Genomic DNA, 18,010 nt, shown 5'->3' with positions numbered 1-18,010 from the left:
GGAAGGGGATCAGGGAGAGACTTCAGTCTGTCTGTGGAGCGGTGTTCCTCGACAGCCCAGACAGTGCCTCCTAGAGCTCAGAGAAACAGTGCCAAATGCATAGTGGGCATGAGGTACCTACGGGTTTGCAGGAGGCCCAGCACTGGGCAGTTAACAAGCAGGCCCTGGCTTGAGAGGGGGCCCAGACAGGTGCGGTCATCCCAGGGAGGGGTGGCCAGTGACCACCTTGGGGGACTGTGACCAGAATCAGAGGAGGTGGCTCAGCACTGCAGGCATGTGCTGTGATAGCCAGCATGGCAGAGTACACAGTCGCTAGGAGCAGGAGGCCAGAGAGAGTGTGCTCAGAGTGCAGGGCAGGAGGGCAAGGGCAGCGGCACTGAAGGCCAGAGCAAAGTCCATGTCACGCAGGCAGAGAGGTGACCACTGGCCTCCAAACAAAAAGATGCACCGAGCGCAGGACTGAACTGATTCCTGAGATTAGCAGACTTCTCCCTCCATGAAGCTCCTTCAGCCGACAGGAAGGCCCCATTCCAGTCTGCATGCACAGGCCACCGTGTGCACACAGGGGGCAAGCTGAACTACAGTGCCCTGACCCGCCCAGGTTAGAGCTAGGTGGAGGGACTGCGATTTTAACAGTATTTTATATGTTCTTTCAAAAAAAGAACAGCTTCAGTCGTTTATAAAATGTACACAAGGAAGAGGAATTCCAGTTAAGCACAGCAGATCACACACACAGGTCTGTAACCATTCTGTCAACTCACACGATGCAAAAGGAAAAAAGACGAGAAGTGGACATGACGCTGAGTGATGCCTGGAGGACAGGAAGTGGTGGCCCAGTGAAGACAGCCTGACGTCCAAGGAATCTGGAGCCTCAGCTGCTCACAGAAGGAGTGACAACCAGGCTGTGGGCAGGGTAGAGTGGCTGCCTGGAAACTTTCAAGAGCAGGGAAACTCTCAGCCCCTCCCTTGCTGTCCTCACACAGGACTCCTTGGAGATTTATTCCCTGGAAAAAGTGGACCCGAGCAGCTCCCGGTGCAGGACCGTCAGGCACAGCTGGGGGAGGGATGGGACACTGTCCACAAACGGACTGGTACAAACAACACTGGGGTGCCCCAGCCCTCTTCCTGACTCAGGGTACTGACAAGTTGACAACCCACAGGTAGGAGCTGGAAGGATTCTTTCCTGGAGAAACTGATGGGACAGAGAGAAAAGTCAACTACCTGTCATCTCACCAAGTGGTGCGCACCCGCCGCCCACAGGAAAGCACGGTGAGCAAGCCCCAGTAAGACGCCAAACTCTGTGCAGCTTTAGTGCCTCTCTCGGAAGAAACACAATGCTGATCAAGCAAACAACAACCGGAGAAGAGGAGGAAACTGCCCAGGAAACTATGCATTAAGATAGACAAGAACTGGACGCTTGTACTTAGAAATTTAAAATGACAGTAGAAAACTTAACAATCAACAAAAAAACAGAAAGATAAACTTTGAAGAAACTTCTTACATGTAGAATAAAGAGGCAAAGATGAGACATTATGAGAAAAAATAAGAAGAAAGTATTAATTGGGGTGATCTTACACCAATTAGGTGTCCGAGCGAGAACAGAGGAAAAACTGGAGGGGAGAAAATTATCAAAGAAAAAATACAAGAAGTTCCCTGTGCTGAAGGCCATGAATTTGCAGACTGAAAGGCCCCTGGGGTACCCAGCACAATGGGTAAGAAAACCCAGGCCCAGAGTTTGCCTGGATATGAACATGGAGTGTCTACAGCTGGGCTCACCTGTCACTCTGTCTGCCTGCTTACCTACTGTTTCCTTCCCCTGGAGCTAACAGTCCCTCCTTGTTCTACCTGCTTAGCTTCGCACCTATCTATTACTAATTTCTCCCAGACTCTCAGAGAGAAAACCTCCTGGCTCACCAATGTCGCTTCGGGATCCCTCTGCCAGACCCTGCTCTCCTCCCATCAGACCTGTCACCGATGCCCTCTACACAGGGAGGCCCCAGAACCTGTCACCACACAGGACACATTGGGAGTGAAAGGGTAAAAGGGATGGGGCTGTGAATGGTGATGCCGAGACCACATGTGTTGACCAGAAGCATCCCACGCACAATGGTCTCTATCCGACCTTCCACAGAGGGTCACCATGGCCTAAGCCCCTGGCTCCTTCACGAACCAGCCCCTGCCTCTCGAAGTATTGACATTTCCGCCTCAGGCACTTCCTGCCACCCAGAGGCTTCCCCAGCACAGCTCCAGTCCAGGCAGAGGGACGACTAGATGGTCTCTGGTGCAGCTAGCCCGTCTGCCAGCGTAATCACACACGGATTCCGTGTGCGTGTGCTTGTTCAAGGCTTTATTTGTGTGCAGTGAAATGCCAATTTGGAATCATTTTCATGTGCAACAGCCATTTAAAAACATAGACCACTCTTAGCTTACGAGTCATACGGAAACAGGACGTGACCTGCCGGCCATGGTTTGCTGACCCTGTTCTAAGACCTCCCACCACTCACTGTCCAGCTGCCCATTTGTCCTGACAAGCTGCTCAGGCCCCACTGGGCACCTTCAAAGCTGGAGGCTGCATCCGCTGTCCTTCCTGTCACCTAAGGTCCCCTGTCCTCAAATTTCTGTGTCCTCACCGCAAGCCCCTGCCACACCACCCCTCCCCTTCTGTCATCTCCTGACATCCTGGTCAACTGTTGAACAGGACATTTTAGGAAACACTGAGAATGGTCACTAATGACATATTTCTGCTGAGCCCGGGACCCCAGAGTAAAGCAGTTTCCACGGTCTCCTGAGCGGCCATTTTACCAGGCGGGGACCCGCCTCCTACTGGAGGTGCAGCCCTGTCAGTCAGGCCTCACGCTGCACCCCAACTGCACCTCAGCCATGGGGTCTGTCCTTCAGCACATCTTCCCTCAGAAGACTCCAGCACACCATATAACTTACTACACTCAGAATGAAAGGGCACCCACAGGAGAGGCCTTGTCACTTATCCGTCAGAAAGCCCTGCCCGCTGCCTCCCTGCAGCCCTGCCCGGTACATACTTGAAGCGGACCTTCTCTTCCATGTCCAGGGGCGGGTCCTGTGTGATGAGGCTCACCAGCTCTTCCATGCACTGTGGCCGACACAGGAAGTCCAGCAGCTTCCGGTTCTGAGCCCTGCACTCCTGCAGGATGTCATCTTCGTCCATTAACTCCCGCAGTGTCACACCCTCCTTATCCAGCAGCTTGTCGACATGGGACGTGGTGTTCAAGTCAAACTTCCAGAACATGGTGACGGCCACAGACCTGCAGCCAAAATAAGAGGGTCACTTCTCCCAGCCACTCGACACCAGAGTCCAAGAAGTCCACCCCACACGGCCTGCGCTGAAGAGGGCCCTCTTCCCAATGCCCACTCTGACCACCTCTCTCTGGGTCAGGCTCCCAGGTCAGCAGGGACATCCCAGCACTTGGTTCCCTGCTGGCTGACCCGCCTTCCTTACTCTCCTTTCGCTCTCACTCACTCCCTGGCTCCTTTAGGTGTGTCTCCTGTGTCAGACGGGGATGCCCCTCCACCCCAAGAAAGTTCATGACTCATAAGCCCTGCCCCAGTATCTGGCTCCTCCAAGTGAACACTGGACATCTCTCCCCAGATGTCTCTGTATCGTATATACTTAAAATTTTCTGTATATGATGTTTTCGTATCTTAGAACACCTTCCTGGCTGGGAAGAGATAGCCCCTCTAGGGGCTGGTCAATTCTCAGAGACAGGAAAGGGCGCAGCAGGAACAGGCCTATGATCTCTCTGCACACTTCCATCCGGAGTGGCTCCTCTGCTATCCCAGGCCCCCCCAACCCCTCCCGGGCCAAGGCCCAGGCAACTAGGAACCACCCCTGTGGCTTAGGGCCCGGTGAAATTATTCAAACTAGCCCACACTACCCTGTTCACGGGCCCTGCCTCTCCTTTCCTGTGGAGAAACCCACAAGGGCTGTGCCTAAGAACTCCAACACCTGTCTTCTGCCCCTGGAACACCCCTGGGGCTTCCCCACGTGGCCCTGCATGAGGATTGGGCCTCCTGTCTCCAGGACCCATGAGTATAACAACTTTGTTTTCCTGAGTCTCTCTTGCGTCTCCTCTCATGGCCATGCTTAACTGACCATCTCATAAAAGAATACAAAACATCTCATGGACGCAACCTCAGCAAGACAGCTTGTTCTGTTGGACCCTCTGCTCCTCTGCCACCCCCACCCCTCTTTTCACAGTCCCCATCTTGCTGAATAGAGTTACCCTTAAAGTCCCCATATCCTTCACACCGCTGGCCCTGAGACACTGCTCCTGCCCCAGCCTGTCCTCTGCATCCCACAGTCCTCTCCAGGTCTGGCTGTCTTTGCCTAGACAATATGAGGTTTGTCCCACTGAGTGAGCCTCACATGTTAGTCTGTGGGCCTAGGTATCTGTTTGACACAAAATGAAAAACATAAAGCTTGGATCTTTAACAAAGTAAACCTGTATTTTGAGATTATAAATCTTTGCAATGTTATAAGAATCGTTATTTGCAAAATTACAGTAATAGTAGATGGATAGATGGACTTCTCTACAGTTAATTTAAAAGAGTAAAGGCTGCCCACATGATGTGAACCCTGTGTGTCCGTCTGACAGGCTTCTCACTGTCCAGCCGTCCCCCTAGCAGCCTCTTATCCCTGTTGCAGATTCCCTTTTCCAAACCACAGACATCTTCACATTCCTCTCATCTTGCTTCAAACCCCCAGGGCCCCAGACACCCCATGCTCACCTTGGCCACAAGGACACTGTTTTTTCTCCAGCACCAGCTGCCCTCTCCCACCTGTATCGTTCTGCCCCTACTCCTGTGCTCAGACAGCCCCTCCTCTGACAAAATCCCACTTGCCCAGATAGACTGAGACAGTGCATCCGCACTCAGAGGTTGGGCGCTTGGACTTGCCCTGCACTCGGGGTCCTCTGGGCCCACAGTCCTCCTGATTTCTCCTGTGAGGAGTGGGGGTGGACACTGGGTGGCAGCAACAGACTGCAGGACCAGAGATCACGATTCCTCAAAGCACCTTCAGAAAGAGATGGCACCTCCACCTTCAGGCGGCCCTCTATACTGAGCAACTCAAGCTCTTGGATAACATACAACCCAGGGAAAGAGGGCAGCACAGGGAGACCCCCACCCTGCCAACGCTTCTTCCCAAGCTGGCTTCTGTGTGTCCAGCTTTCAGCCAAAGCGGACCACAACATCCCATCAACCAAAAGAAGACCAAAAATAAAATAAAATAAAATGAAAAAAGAAGAAATAAGCAACAAAAACAGAGGGGACAAGTGGTTTTGGAAAAAAACAGCAAAATAATAGACATAAGCTCAACCATATCAGAAAGTGAATTAATGGATGAATAGTTTCAATTAAAGACAGAAACGGTCAGACTAGACTTAAAAAAGCAAGAACAACAGAGTGTCCCCCAAAATTGTACGCACACTTCAAATTATAAACTCAGTATTTATTAACATACAGTTTATTTTCAACATTTAAAAGAACCTACAGAAATGAATAATTTTTTTGTCAACGCCTGTCTTCAATCAGATGACCATTCTGGTCCAGGCGTCACTGATAATGGGAAGCAATGGAATCGCTAACATCGAGAATCATTTCCTTCAGTATTTTGCACTCTCAATGCATCCATTGCTGGTTTTGTACCCTAAACTTTATCTTTTATGTATCCCAAAATAAAGTCTAGTGGATAAGTTTTCTTTGTTCAAAGCTTAGTCCGGCTTCCCCCATGATTTCAAATCCGTTAACCCTGAAAAGGAGTGAGCATTAAGGGAGCTATCTGCTGTTAATGTGTGCATGTTTGCTGACGCCCTGTGTGTGCTGAGTACAGACAGCTCACTTTATTTTTAATTGATTTGAGAGGGAGAGAAGGAGGGAGACAGAGAGAGATAGAGATGCTGATGTGAGAGACAAATAGCAATTGCTGCCTTCTGCACGTGCCCTGACCAGGAACCAAATCCACCACCTTTCGGTGCCCAGGACAACGATCCAACCAACCGGGCCAGCCAGCCAGGGCACCTTTCCAGCTTCTTAAGGTAGGAGCTCAGACCGCTGATCTTTAACTATCATAACTGTTAAGCGCCACAGGCCCCTCAAGCACAACTCCTGCTGCACCCATAGGGCCCTCGAGCCTGACTCCCGCTGCACCCACAGGCCCCTCAAGCACAACTCCCACTGCGCCATAGGCCCCTCAAGCATGACTCCGGCTGCACCCACAGGCTCTGACATTCGTTCTCCTTGTGATTTCCCAGTTCACAGGTGACTTGGTGGATAAACCCTAAAGTCCTAGTGATTCGGGGACCCCCCAAACAGCTCCTTGTTACTGATACTATTTTCCTTGTTCTCAGAGAGCAGGGTTACGTGACTTCATTGCTCTAACTGTACTGGTATTTGGTTTACGGCCTAGCCGAGGGGTCAGCAAACTCCTGTAAAGAGCTGAACAGCAATGATTCTCTTTGTAGGTCGCACAGGGTCTCTGTTGCATGTTCCTTTCCTTCTTCTCAACAATCCTTTAAAAACATAAAAACCGCTCTCAGCCCCGGCCGGTGTGGCACAGTGGGTTGGGCGCCATCTGTGCACTAAAAAGTGGCTGGTTCGATTCCCTGTCAGGGCACATGCCTGGGTTGTGGGTTGGATCCTCACTTGGGGCATGTATAGGAGGCAATGATCGATAATTACAGTAGTGACGTTAAAAGTCACTCTCTCCCTCCCCTCTTCCTTCCTCTCTCTAAAAATCAATTAAAAATCTTAAAAAAAGAAAAAGAACTACTCAGTCTGTGAGCTGTAGAGCCAAGCAGTGGGCTGGACATGCGTGCAGGCTGCAGTGTGCTCCCCAATAGCCTTGCCTACGACACGGGACATGGCCCAGCCTGGTGAATGTGGCATGTGCATGGGAAAACAGGGTCCTGCTGCCGCTGTGAGTCAGTTTGTCAAGTTAGTGGATAATAATATAATGATAACTGATAAAATCAGCTGACAACTGATTTTGTGACTACTTATATCAAATAATGAGAGGAGGATGGCAATCTTCAACTATAACTGTGGATTTACTTACGTCTCCTTTGGATTTTATCAGTTTTTGCTTCATGTATTTTGAATTTATTTTATTGTGTGGGTATATACTTAGGACTGTTATGTCTTCTTGATGAGCTGCCTCACTGGTCATTTTGAAATGCCCCGTATTGTCTCTGGTGACATAGGCAGCCTCACTTCCCTGTGCTTTGCAGATAATGCATCTCCCCACAAACTGCAGGTCCGTGCAAACCAGCATCCAGCAAGCCTATCAGCACCATTTCCCACCAGCCTGTGCTCATCACTGTCATCACGTCGTCATGGTGATCTGTGATCAGTGACTTTTAACGTCACTACTGTAATTATCTGGGGCCCCATAAACTGCACTCATATAAGACGGCGAACTTAACAAACAAATGCTGCGTGTTCTCACTGCTCCACCAACCGTCCCCCGTCTCTCTCCCTCTCCTTGGGCCTCCCTACTCCCTGAGACACAACAAGGCTGAAATGAGAACAACTAATATCCTATAATGGCCTCCAAGTGTTGAAGGGAAAGGAAGGGTTGCTCGTCCCTCACTTTCAATCAAAAGCTACACATGATTAGCGTGGTGAGGAAGGCATGTCCAAAGCCAAGATAAGCTGAAAGCCAGGTCTCTTGCACCAAACAGCCCAACTGTGATGCCAAGGAAACGTTCCTGAAGGAAATTGAAAGTGCTGCTCCAGTGAGCACACAAGTGATGAGAGAGAGAAACGGCCTTCTTGCTGATGTGGAGAGTTTTATTGGTCTGGATGGAAGATCACACCAGCCACAACACTCCCTGAAGCCAAAGCCTCATCCAGAGCAAGGCCCTCACTCTTCAGCTCTGTGAAAGCTGAGAGGTGAGGAGGCTGCAGAAGAAAAGCCTGAAGCTGGTGGAGCTCGGTTCATGAAGCTGAAGGAGAGACGCCATCTCCATGACAGAGAAGGGCAGGTGAGGCAGCAAGTGCTGAGCCAGAAGCTGCAGCAGGTTACCCAGAAGATCCACTAAGATGGTTCCTGAAGGAGGCTACACTCGACAGCAGGCTCTTCAACAGCCTCAGTAGAGACGAACCAGCCTCCTGCTGGGAGAAGACGCCATCCAGGACTTCCACAGCTGAGAGGAGAAGTCAGGGCCTGGCCCCACAGGACAGACAGGCTCTTGCTAGGGGCTCATGCAGCTGTGACTCTAAGTTGAAGCCAGTGCTCACCGACCACTTAGAAAATCCTGGGCCCTTAAGAATGATGCTGAATCTGCTCTGCCTGGATCTGTGAATGGACAACAAAGCCTGGTGACAGCACACCTGTGTGCAACACAGCTCGCTGAGTAATTTAAGCCGACTGTTGAGACCTACCGCTCAGAAAAAGGGATTCTTTCCAAATTTTACTGCTCACTGACAATGCATCTGGTCACCCAAGAGCACAGATGGAGATGGATGATGAGATGAATGTTGTTTTCATGCCTTTCTGTAGGTCTTGGGTCAAACACTAATTTAGACATTCAAGTCTTATTACTAAAGAAATACTACATTTTGGAAGCTAGAGCTGCCGTGGTGATTCCTCCAACGGATCGGGGCAAAGTAAATTGAAAAGGCCCTGACCCATTCTGCTCAGTGGTTAGAGCATCGGCCCTCAGACTGGAGGGTCTCAGTTTTGATTCCAGTCAAGGGCACATACCTCAGTTGCAGGCTTGATCCCCAGCCCTGGTTGGCGTATGTGCAGGAGGCAACCAATCGATAATTCTACTCCCCCCCCCGAAAAGCAATAGAAAAAGTATCCTTGGGTGAGGATTAAAAAATAAAAAATAAAATAAATTGAAAGGACTTCACCATTCCAGACACCACTAAGAACATTAGTGATTCCTGGGAAGAGGTCGACAGAGCAACATTCACAGGAGTCTGGAAGACGAGAGTTCCAGCCCTCACGGCTGCCTTGGAGGGCTCACGACGTCAGTGAGGAAGTGACTGCATGTGGTGGAGACAGCGAGAGAACTGGAGTTGGTGGCGGGGCCTGAGGATGGGACTGAACTGCTGCCAACTCCTGACCGGATTTGTGGAGGGGAGGTGCTTGTGGATGGGCAGAGAAGGGTGGGGGTTTGTAGGGATGGACTCACTCTGGTGAGGATGCTGTGAAGAAGCGACAACAAAGGACTTAGAGTGTCACAAACTTGGCTGGCAGAGCAGGGGCAGGGCCTGAGGACTGGCTGCAAGGGAAGAGAGAGAGAGAAAGAGAAATGAGAGAAAAGGAAAAGAAGGGAAAGAATAAACTGTCCTCTACAATTATCTTAATTTCAGAAAACTAAGACTTTAAATATCAAAAAAAAAAAAGGAAAGCCGTAACTTCAGGACCAAGGATAATGCCTCACTTTGAAAAAACAGTTTTAAGAAAAACTCACCTTATTGCACTTATTTTGTTCACATCGCCAATTACTGACCCGCATTTGAGAAACTATTTATTTCACCACCACCAACACAGGAAATAAAACGAGGTTACTCTTAAACCACTGAGCCCACTAGCTCAGCGCTCACATCAGCACATTCTGCTCTGCCGCTAAGTCACAATCTCTAGATAACGACGCTCCTGTTTCCATCGGCTCTCTCTGCATTTTAAGAAACACTGATGGCATCTGTGGCACCCTTTAAAAGTTCATCAGTGGCACTGCTTTAGCTGTAGTTAATTTCAATTCAAAGGAACTGCTCTCAGAAGATACTGCATACTCCTTTTCCAACCGCTCCTCATATCCCAGCAACCACATGCTGCCCACAGAAGTGCCAGCATCTCCTTAGCTGGCCTCACCTACAGAAGGGCTGTTGCTCTCCTTCCCTAGGTGACACATTCAAGTCCTGTCATGAGACTGCAGGCCCAGAACTGACACTTGAGATGTTGGGACTCCTGCCACACCCTGACAAGCCCTCCGCCCTCCAGGCTCTTTGGAATGCCAAGCAAAGTATCACCAACATCTTCCAGATGCTTATTCAACCACCATGGAAAGGAACTTGAAGTTCCACGTTGTCTATTTACTTTTTCCAGTTAGCACGACCATCAGACAGAAGGTGAGTTCCAAAGAGAAATGCTCCCATATGACCATTTAGTTCCAAACGGAGCCCTTCACAAAAGAACACTGAGGTTCAGACTGTTGCTAAGAGAAATTAGAATCTAAAAGATTTACAAAGTCCTGGATCTGCTGTGTGGCCTGAGGCTAGTTCCATGACCCCTTGTACTTTGTCCCCCCCCCGTAACCTTGAACAGTCAGCATCCCTATCTCGTATCTGCTGTGAGGACTAGTACGCACTTAAAGAGCCTAGAACAGCCCAGCTGGGCATGGCTCAGGGGTTAAGCATCAACCTAAGATCCAGGCGGTCAGGGTTCGATTCCCGGTGAGGGCACGTGCCCGGGTTGTGGGCTGCAGCCGATCAACGACGCTCTCATCATTGATGTTTCTCTCTCTCTCTCTCTCCCTCTCCTTTCCTCTCTCCTATATTTAAAAAAAAAAAAAAGAGCCTAGAACAGTGGCCCCTGTGTGTTGTCCTCAAAGATCCAGGCTGCAACAGAGAGGAGAGGGGGGCAAGGTCACCTTGCTGCGAAGAACAGCTCTGTGGATGAGGGGGGCCCAGCAGGCACTGCTCACAAGGGGCGAGTGTGTGCCTCTCCTAAGCCCACCTTCAGTGGCATCACACTGGTAGCTTAAATAGAACAAGAAGGAAGTGTCTGCACTGGAAATTAACAAATGATATAAACAGGAGGCTTTCTTACTCTCCCAAAGAGCCAGTGGTCAAACTTTTACCAACACACATGATTAACAAACGAGACCATGTCTAAATGGGGGGGGGGGGGGCAAAAAAATGGAAGTGAAAAGAAGTAATAACCACAAACGCGGAGGTAAATTAAAAGGATCATGAAACAATAATCTACACAAGTCTACGTTCACATACTTGAAGGAAGTCTAAACCATCTAGACTACTGGGAACACCGTCCAAGCCCTGGGCAGAGGCAGAAGCAGCCTCCGGAACAGGCCTGGCTCCACAGGCAGCCACGCTGAGGGCTCCACCTGGTGTCCCAGCACAGATGTAAGCTCCTAACAGAGCTGTTTCTCACAGCCCCTCACACATCCCTGGGTCACAGCTTAAGGCTGGACATGCAGCAGCCTCCTCTGTGGGTTCGCCAATCAACAAACTTCACCAGTAAACAAACTTGATCCAAGTTCTTCAAGGCTGACTCTTCTGAGGCAGGAGCGGGTGCAGTAGGCAAGCCAGACAAGGGGCCGAGCAGGTGGGAGCCCAGAGCCAGGATCCACAGCTTCTACTGTGTGACTCAGCAGGTGAGGGAGACTCTGGCTGTGGCCCGTTTTCCTTGTCTCCTTCCACAGTGGCAGAGGCTAGGAGGGTACTGAGCCACATCTTAAACCTAACTTTTCCAGCCTCCCCTTGCAGCCAGCTAGTCAGATGATTAAGCTCTGGGCACAGGGCTGGGCGTAAAGTGGCCTTGGAACCTCAGGGCATTCCTGGGTGTGAGCTCCTGGGTCCTTCTGGCCCTTCTGCCTCCTGGGAGATGGCGAGAAGCAGAGCAGCTCTTCTGAGTCCACAGTGAAGCAGTGAGGCAGGTGCTGCCAGGTCAGGCTGCGGAGAGAAACGCAGCCCCTCACTACACACTGCTCTTTGGGGTGACCTCTTTGTTGCACAGCTCAGTCTGTACCTTTATATAACCTGAGCAAGTTTTTTAACCTCCCTGAGCTTTAGCTTTTTCATCTGTAAAATGCTCACATTTTCTTCAAAAGGTTGCAGAGGAGTGAACACCTGGCATGTGGTAAGTGCTGAGCCAATACCTGACATTACTGAAGGAAGGAAGGGACGAGATGTCACTGGCACGTACTATAGGTTCAATGAGTATTCATTCCCTCCCCCTTTTTTTATGTTTTTTGATGATTTTAGAGAGAGGGGAACGGGGGTGGGAGGGAGAGAAACATCGATGTATGAAAGAAACATTGATTGGCTGCCTCCTGTACGCTCCCTGAACCCGCAACCTAGGTATGTCTCCTGACTGGGAATCGAACCAGCAACCTTTCAGTGCACAGTGCACAGAATGATGTTCCAACCAACCGAGCCACACTGGCCAGGGCTAATTCCCTCCCCCTTATTGTTATTATTTTTGTTAAGCCTCACCAGAGGACACTTTCTCCACTGATTTTTAGAAAGAGTGGAAGAGAGGGAAGGAGGGAGGGGGAGGAAGAGGGAGAGAGAGAGAAACATTGATGTGAGAGAGATGCATCGATTGGTTGCCTCCTGTACGTGCCCTGACAGGGGCCGGGGATCCAACCCGCAACCCTGCGGTGTGTGGGCCAGTGCTCTAACCACTAAGCCACACGGGCCAGGGCTCGCCCTCCCCTTTTAACATGAGTTTTAATAGGTGTTGCTGCTCATCTTAAGCACAGCGAGAGGTGAGGAGGCTAAGAAGGCTGCATGCTGTGACTCCCCTGCATGAGGAGCCCCCACTCCAGGCAGGCCTGAGCTTGGTGCTGCCCTGCACTTCCTCTGACCACCATGTACCTACCATCAGTAAATGCTATTCTTTGGTTTGGAGCCACATATTTGGGAAAACATGAGCAACTCAAATAAAACAAAAGCTGAACAAGAGTAGTCAATCCTTCCCAGAAACAGCAGAATGAGACTTCCAAAGGAACTCTTGACAAAAGAGAATGCTGTTCATAATGAGACCAGGACCACAGATAAAACCCAGGACTGACCTGGGCAAACCAGGACTGATGGGCACCTCACCAAAACCAAGACCACCAGCATTCCAGGCTTTCCCACAGTGTCTCAACAAGATCTTTTACCCACAGAATGAATTAGAATTTTTCAAAAATGTCTTGAGCCCAGCCAGTATGGCTCAGTGGCTGAGTGTTCACCCATGAACCTGGAGGTCATGGTTGGAGCACATGCCCAGGTTGTGGGCCCAATCCCCAGTAGGGGGTGGGCAGGAGGCAGCCAATCAATGATTCTCTCTCATCATCGATGCTTCTCTCTGTCTCTCGCTCTCTCCCCCTCTCCCTTCCTCTCTCTGAAATCAATAAAAAACTTTTTATTTTTTTAAAAAATTTCTTGAGCTTTTATGGCCCCTTCATTTTCACATATTTTAAAGTCAGCTTGTAAAGTCCACTCTCCCAAGCCCCGCCCCACACACACCTCTGGGGTTTTTTGACTGAAATTATTATGAACTTCTAGACCAGTTTTGGGAGAACTGGCACATTTACAATGTTGAGTTTTCCAATCCAAAACCAAGGCATATCTGTCCATTTACTCACGTCTTCTTTAATTTCTCTAAAAACTTACAGTGTTTTCCACAGAAGTCCACATCTTTCATTAGGTTTATTCTTAGGTATTTTATTTGCACTGCTACGATATACATGACTTTTTAACTGCAATGTGTTCACTGATGGTACAGATGACTATTTTTATAAGCTGATTTTGTATCCAGCAACTTCCTAAGTGATTGATTTGAATAAGTTATCTGTAGATTATTTGGGGCTTTTTACATATACAATCAAATTATCCATGAAGAACAACAATTTTGTTTCTTCCATTCAAATTGTTTCATCTTTTTCCCTATTTTTCTGATTTACTGGTCTGGCTAAACCCCCATGGTGGTCCTCAGCAGGAGCGGTTGGAGCAAACAGCCCTGTCTTCCTCGCACTCTCACAGGGAAAGCTTTCAATATATCACCAAGCAGAAGGGTTGCTAAATGTTTCTTTTGTCCATCCGAATAAAGAAAGTTCCACTGCTTTTCTCACTACTCTGGAAGTTGTATACTGTTCAGTATGGGAATAGTTTCCTTCAGGCTCTCACCTTGAGAGGACTGTAGATCTTAACTACTGTCCATCCCTTACAAAAACACTAAAGACAGTACCACTTTGTTCAGATGGTCAAATGCCCTCAGAGCAAAGGCAGATTCCATCCCATTGTGCTTAAATTACATTTCTGGATTCTTTCATTATACTTAGGTCTAGAACTTCCTTCCTATATTGCTAGTTCTTTGATTTCTTTTTCTTTTGGGAATCCAACAATTTCAGCTGCTTTTCTAGGGTAGGGCTGAAGGATAGAGGGCAGTCCAAATAACCCAGCCTAACATTTATCAAAAACATAAGATGTTGCTATTTTTCTTGCAAAATGTACCTGATACACAATTCTATATACTGAAATTTATACTCTCGTCACTTTGGAGAATTATTCCACTTTCAGTTGGCTGCTACGCATGCTCAGGAGATGTGCTGACAACCTAACGACCGTAGGCTGCAGGCAGTTACCTCTCACTGCTAGCAGAGATCCTTTCGTCTTTCGTGCTAACATGGTTCCAACGTACGGTACATGTTTCTTTCATTTATGCTGCTTGGGACAGTGCGCTGCTACTCCAGGGCTCCAACCATACATTTTTTGCGCATTTTTATTCTGTCCTCCATGTTCTTAATCGCACTTTCCATCTCCCACCTCTCAGGGCCGCACCCTGTGTGACTTCTTCAGATATATATTCCAGTTCACAGTTCTGCCTTCAGCCATTTAATCTGTCTAATCTACATATATTGAGTTTTTAATTTCAACCTCTTTTTTCATTTCTGAAAGTCCTACCTGGATCATTTTGGTACTTTGCTTTGATTACTAATTTTTATTCTATATGTATTTCTTCAAATATTTCATAATTACATACACACTGCATCTGACTATTCAATATCTGTGGCTTCAGGGCACCTAACTGGGGTGCAATGCAAGAGCTTTCAGGAGCTCCAACCCTGCTACACACATGTCCCTCCCTCCCTCTTCCATCCCCGAGGTGGGCAGTGTGTTCCGGGTGGCACCCATGACAGTGTAAAGGCTCTAGCTCACGTGCACCTCACTACACATGCATGGCTGCCCCCATTTTATCTGGAGAGAACAAGTAACTTTTCCACAACACAGCTTCTCAAAACCAGACTCAGGAGGGTCAAGACACAACCGAAAGACCACAGACCTCACATCCTTCAAAACTAAACTCTGCTGTCATCCATACGCATACAGTATATTTGCACAAATCACAGTGAAGCAGAATACAAGAGGAAAACCATCTTACCTTCTCTGGAAACTTGTTTAAATTTTGTATTCAAGCAAAATATAAAAACATTTGGGGGTTTTTCTTGGAGTATATGCAACTTTAAGAAAATTTCTTTCATTCAGTAGAAGATTTATAATCACTTCACCTGAAAAATAAAAAGGAAAAAACGTATTTTAAGTTCTGCTTTTATAAAATAAATTACCAAAGTGGTAAGGAGAAGGCAAGCAAATATCAGCATTTTTACTTAGCATTCACTCATCAGGACATTTCACGATGAAGGGACTAACGCCTCCCTTGTATCGTTTTAGAGAGCTTGGTACTGATGCCATATGCGCAACCCCGTGTCTGGTTAACAAGCCCAGTGGTTGGAATGTCACACACAGACTTCAAGGATGTGGGAAGGATCTTTATGGAGTTGTCCCGTTTCATAACTTTACACTATCACCTCAAGAAATGCATGTTCCTGCCCTAGCCAGTTTGGCAGTGTTGTTAGAGTGTGGGCTGCGGACTGAAGGATCTCCAGTTCGATTCTGGTCAAGGGCACATACCTCGGTTGCAGGCTGGATCCCAGGCCCCAGCTGGGGCACTTGCAGAAGGCAACCAACTGACGTGTCTCTCTCACATCAATGTTTTTTTCTCTCTCTCTCCCTTCCACTCTCTCTGAAAAGCAATGGAAAAAAATATCCTCAGGTGAGGATTAAAAAAGAAAAGAAATGCATGTTCCTGCCCTGGCTGGGTACTCAGATGGTCAGACCATCATCCCAATACACCAAGGTGGAAGGTTCAATCCCCAATCAGGACACGTACAAGAATTAACCAATGAATGCATAAAATAAGTGGAAGGACAAATCTGTTTCTCTCTCTCTCCCTTCCTCTCTCTCTGTCTCAAAAAAAAAAAAGCATATTCCTGGTCACAAGGTGACTGATAATCCATTACAGTGTCTAAAAGAAAAGCACCTAAGAGTGCTCCAACAGTGACTCTAAATACCATTTCCAAGTCAGGTGACCACCACTGCCTGGTGAAATGACTGACTCCAAGTCTACAGCAAAAGCATGGACACATGGAGCCTGAGGCTACTCACTTTGTATTTGCTTTAAAGTCATGATTTTAGCCCGGCCGGACATGGCTCAACAGTTGAGCATAGACCTAGGATCCAGGCGATCGGGGTTCGATTCCTGGTCAGGGCACATGCCCGGGTTGCGGGCTAGGCAGCCGATCAATGACTCTCTCATCACTGATGTTTCTATCTCTCTCTCCCCCTCTCCCTTCCTCTCTCTGAAATCAATAAAGATATATATTAAAAAATAAAGTCACGATTTTACCTTTTGAAAACCAGATTTTATCAACAGAGAGGGGTACTAATCTAGAATATAAGACAATTATCAAAGTAATATTTAGACCTTTTTTGGATCCAATTAGAACAAATCAAGTGGAAACAGATATTTTTGAAGCTATTAGGGAAATCTGAGTACAGACTGGCATTAGATATTAAGGAACTACCGTCAATTCCCTTAGTTGTAATAATGACATGTAGCTATGTTTTTAAAAATAAAAAGTTCCCTTACTAGAAAAAGTGAAGTACTCAGGGTGAATTGATATTATTTCTCGGATTTGCTTTTAAAATATTCTGCAAAAAATCAGGAACTGCCCTGGCTGGTGTGGCTCAGTGGTTAGAATGCCAGCCTGCCTGCAGAAGGATCGAAGGTTTGATTCCTGGTCAGGGACACATACCTGGGTTGCAGGTTCGACACCCCCCCCCACTCCTGCCCAGGTCAGGGTGCACTCGGAAAGCAACCAATCAGTGTGTCTCTCTCACATTGGTGTCCCCCGCACCCGGAACTCTCTAAAAATCAATGGGAAAAAACATCCTCAAGTGAGGATTAACAAAAAAAAAGGAAATGTAAGAGAAAAAGGGACAGATGAAAAAAGAGCTGGCGAAATGTTGATCACTGCTGACGTGGGCCATGAGTACACAGGTTCACTGCGTGTTCTCTACATTTGTGTTTTCTGCTTTTGTTTTGTTTCAATTTTATTGAATTTATTGGGGTGACATTGGTTAACAAAATTATTAGGTTTCAGGTGTGTATCTGTGTGTTTTTAAATGTCATATAAAAATCAAACGAAAGCCCGGCTGGGCGTGGCTCAGTGTTTGAGCGTCGACCTAGGATCCAGCTGATCAGGGTTCGATTCCCAGTCAGGGCACATGCCCGGGTTGCGGGCTGCAGTCGATCAATGATTCTCTCATCACTGATGTTTCTATCTTTCTCTCTCCCTCTCCTTTCCTCTCTCTGAAATCAATAAAGATATATTAAAAAAAAAAAATTAAACTAAAAAAGACAGTCAAAGCTGTGCTAGTAAGCCAGGAATAAGTCCACACTATCATCTTCTGAAACAGATAAATCTTCTTACATCTAACATTTCATAATTCAAATTATTAAGCTACATAATTCAACAACATTGACTTTCAAAATAATGAATTATTTCTATAAGGCTGACCTTAGGCCTGTTTTGTCTACCTTGGAACCAATGCTTTTACACATACATCTTTTTTGGTTAATCCTCACCTAAGGATATTTTTTCCATCGAATTTTAGAGAGAGTGGAAGGGGGGGAGAAAGGGGGGAGAGAGAAACATCGATGTGAAAGAGACACATTGATTGGTTGCCCCCCACACACACCCCAACTGGGGCCAGGGATTAAACCTGCAACCCAGGTATGTGCCCTTGACTGGGACTCGAACCCGCTTGTGACCCTTCGTGTGTGGGCCAAGACTCTCACCACTGAGCACACCAGCCAGGGCTACACATACATCTTCTTGGTAGATTCTACGTAACAGGAGCTGGAAGAATGGGCACCTGTAGCCCCAAACAG

General features: G+C 47.8%; 1 protein-coding gene across 6 annotated transcripts in view; it reads right to left on the bottom strand.

Moving 5' to 3' along the window:
• PPP6R2 (protein phosphatase 6 regulatory subunit 2) overlaps positions 1-18,010 on the bottom strand; it is a 59,867-nt gene that overhangs the window by 24,648 nt on the left and 17,209 nt on the right. For 4 of the 6 annotated variants that reach the window (XM_087815007.1, XM_087815009.1, XM_016211689.2 and 1 more), the window contains exons 2-3: positions 15,158-15,284; positions 3,039-3,281 (exon numbers count right to left, since the gene is read on the bottom strand). In XM_087815007.1, coding sequence (XP_087671133.1) covers positions 3,039-3,265 — 227 coding nt within the window. In that variant the 5' untranslated portion in view covers positions 3,266-3,281; positions 15,158-15,284. Of the gene's footprint in view, positions 1-3,038; positions 3,282-9,176; positions 9,267-15,157; positions 15,285-18,010 lie in introns of those variants that run through there. The other 2 variants (XM_087815008.1, XM_016211692.2) reach the window with 2 other exon arrangements.

Source organism: Miniopterus natalensis, chromosome 2 (genome assembly GCF_054644295.1).
Source record: "Miniopterus natalensis isolate mMinNat1 chromosome 2, mMinNat1.hap1, whole genome shotgun sequence".
In the NCBI taxonomy this organism is placed as follows: domain Eukaryota; kingdom Metazoa; phylum Chordata; class Mammalia; order Chiroptera; family Miniopteridae; genus Miniopterus; species Miniopterus natalensis.
This window is presented reverse-complemented; position numbering and strand designations above follow the sequence as displayed.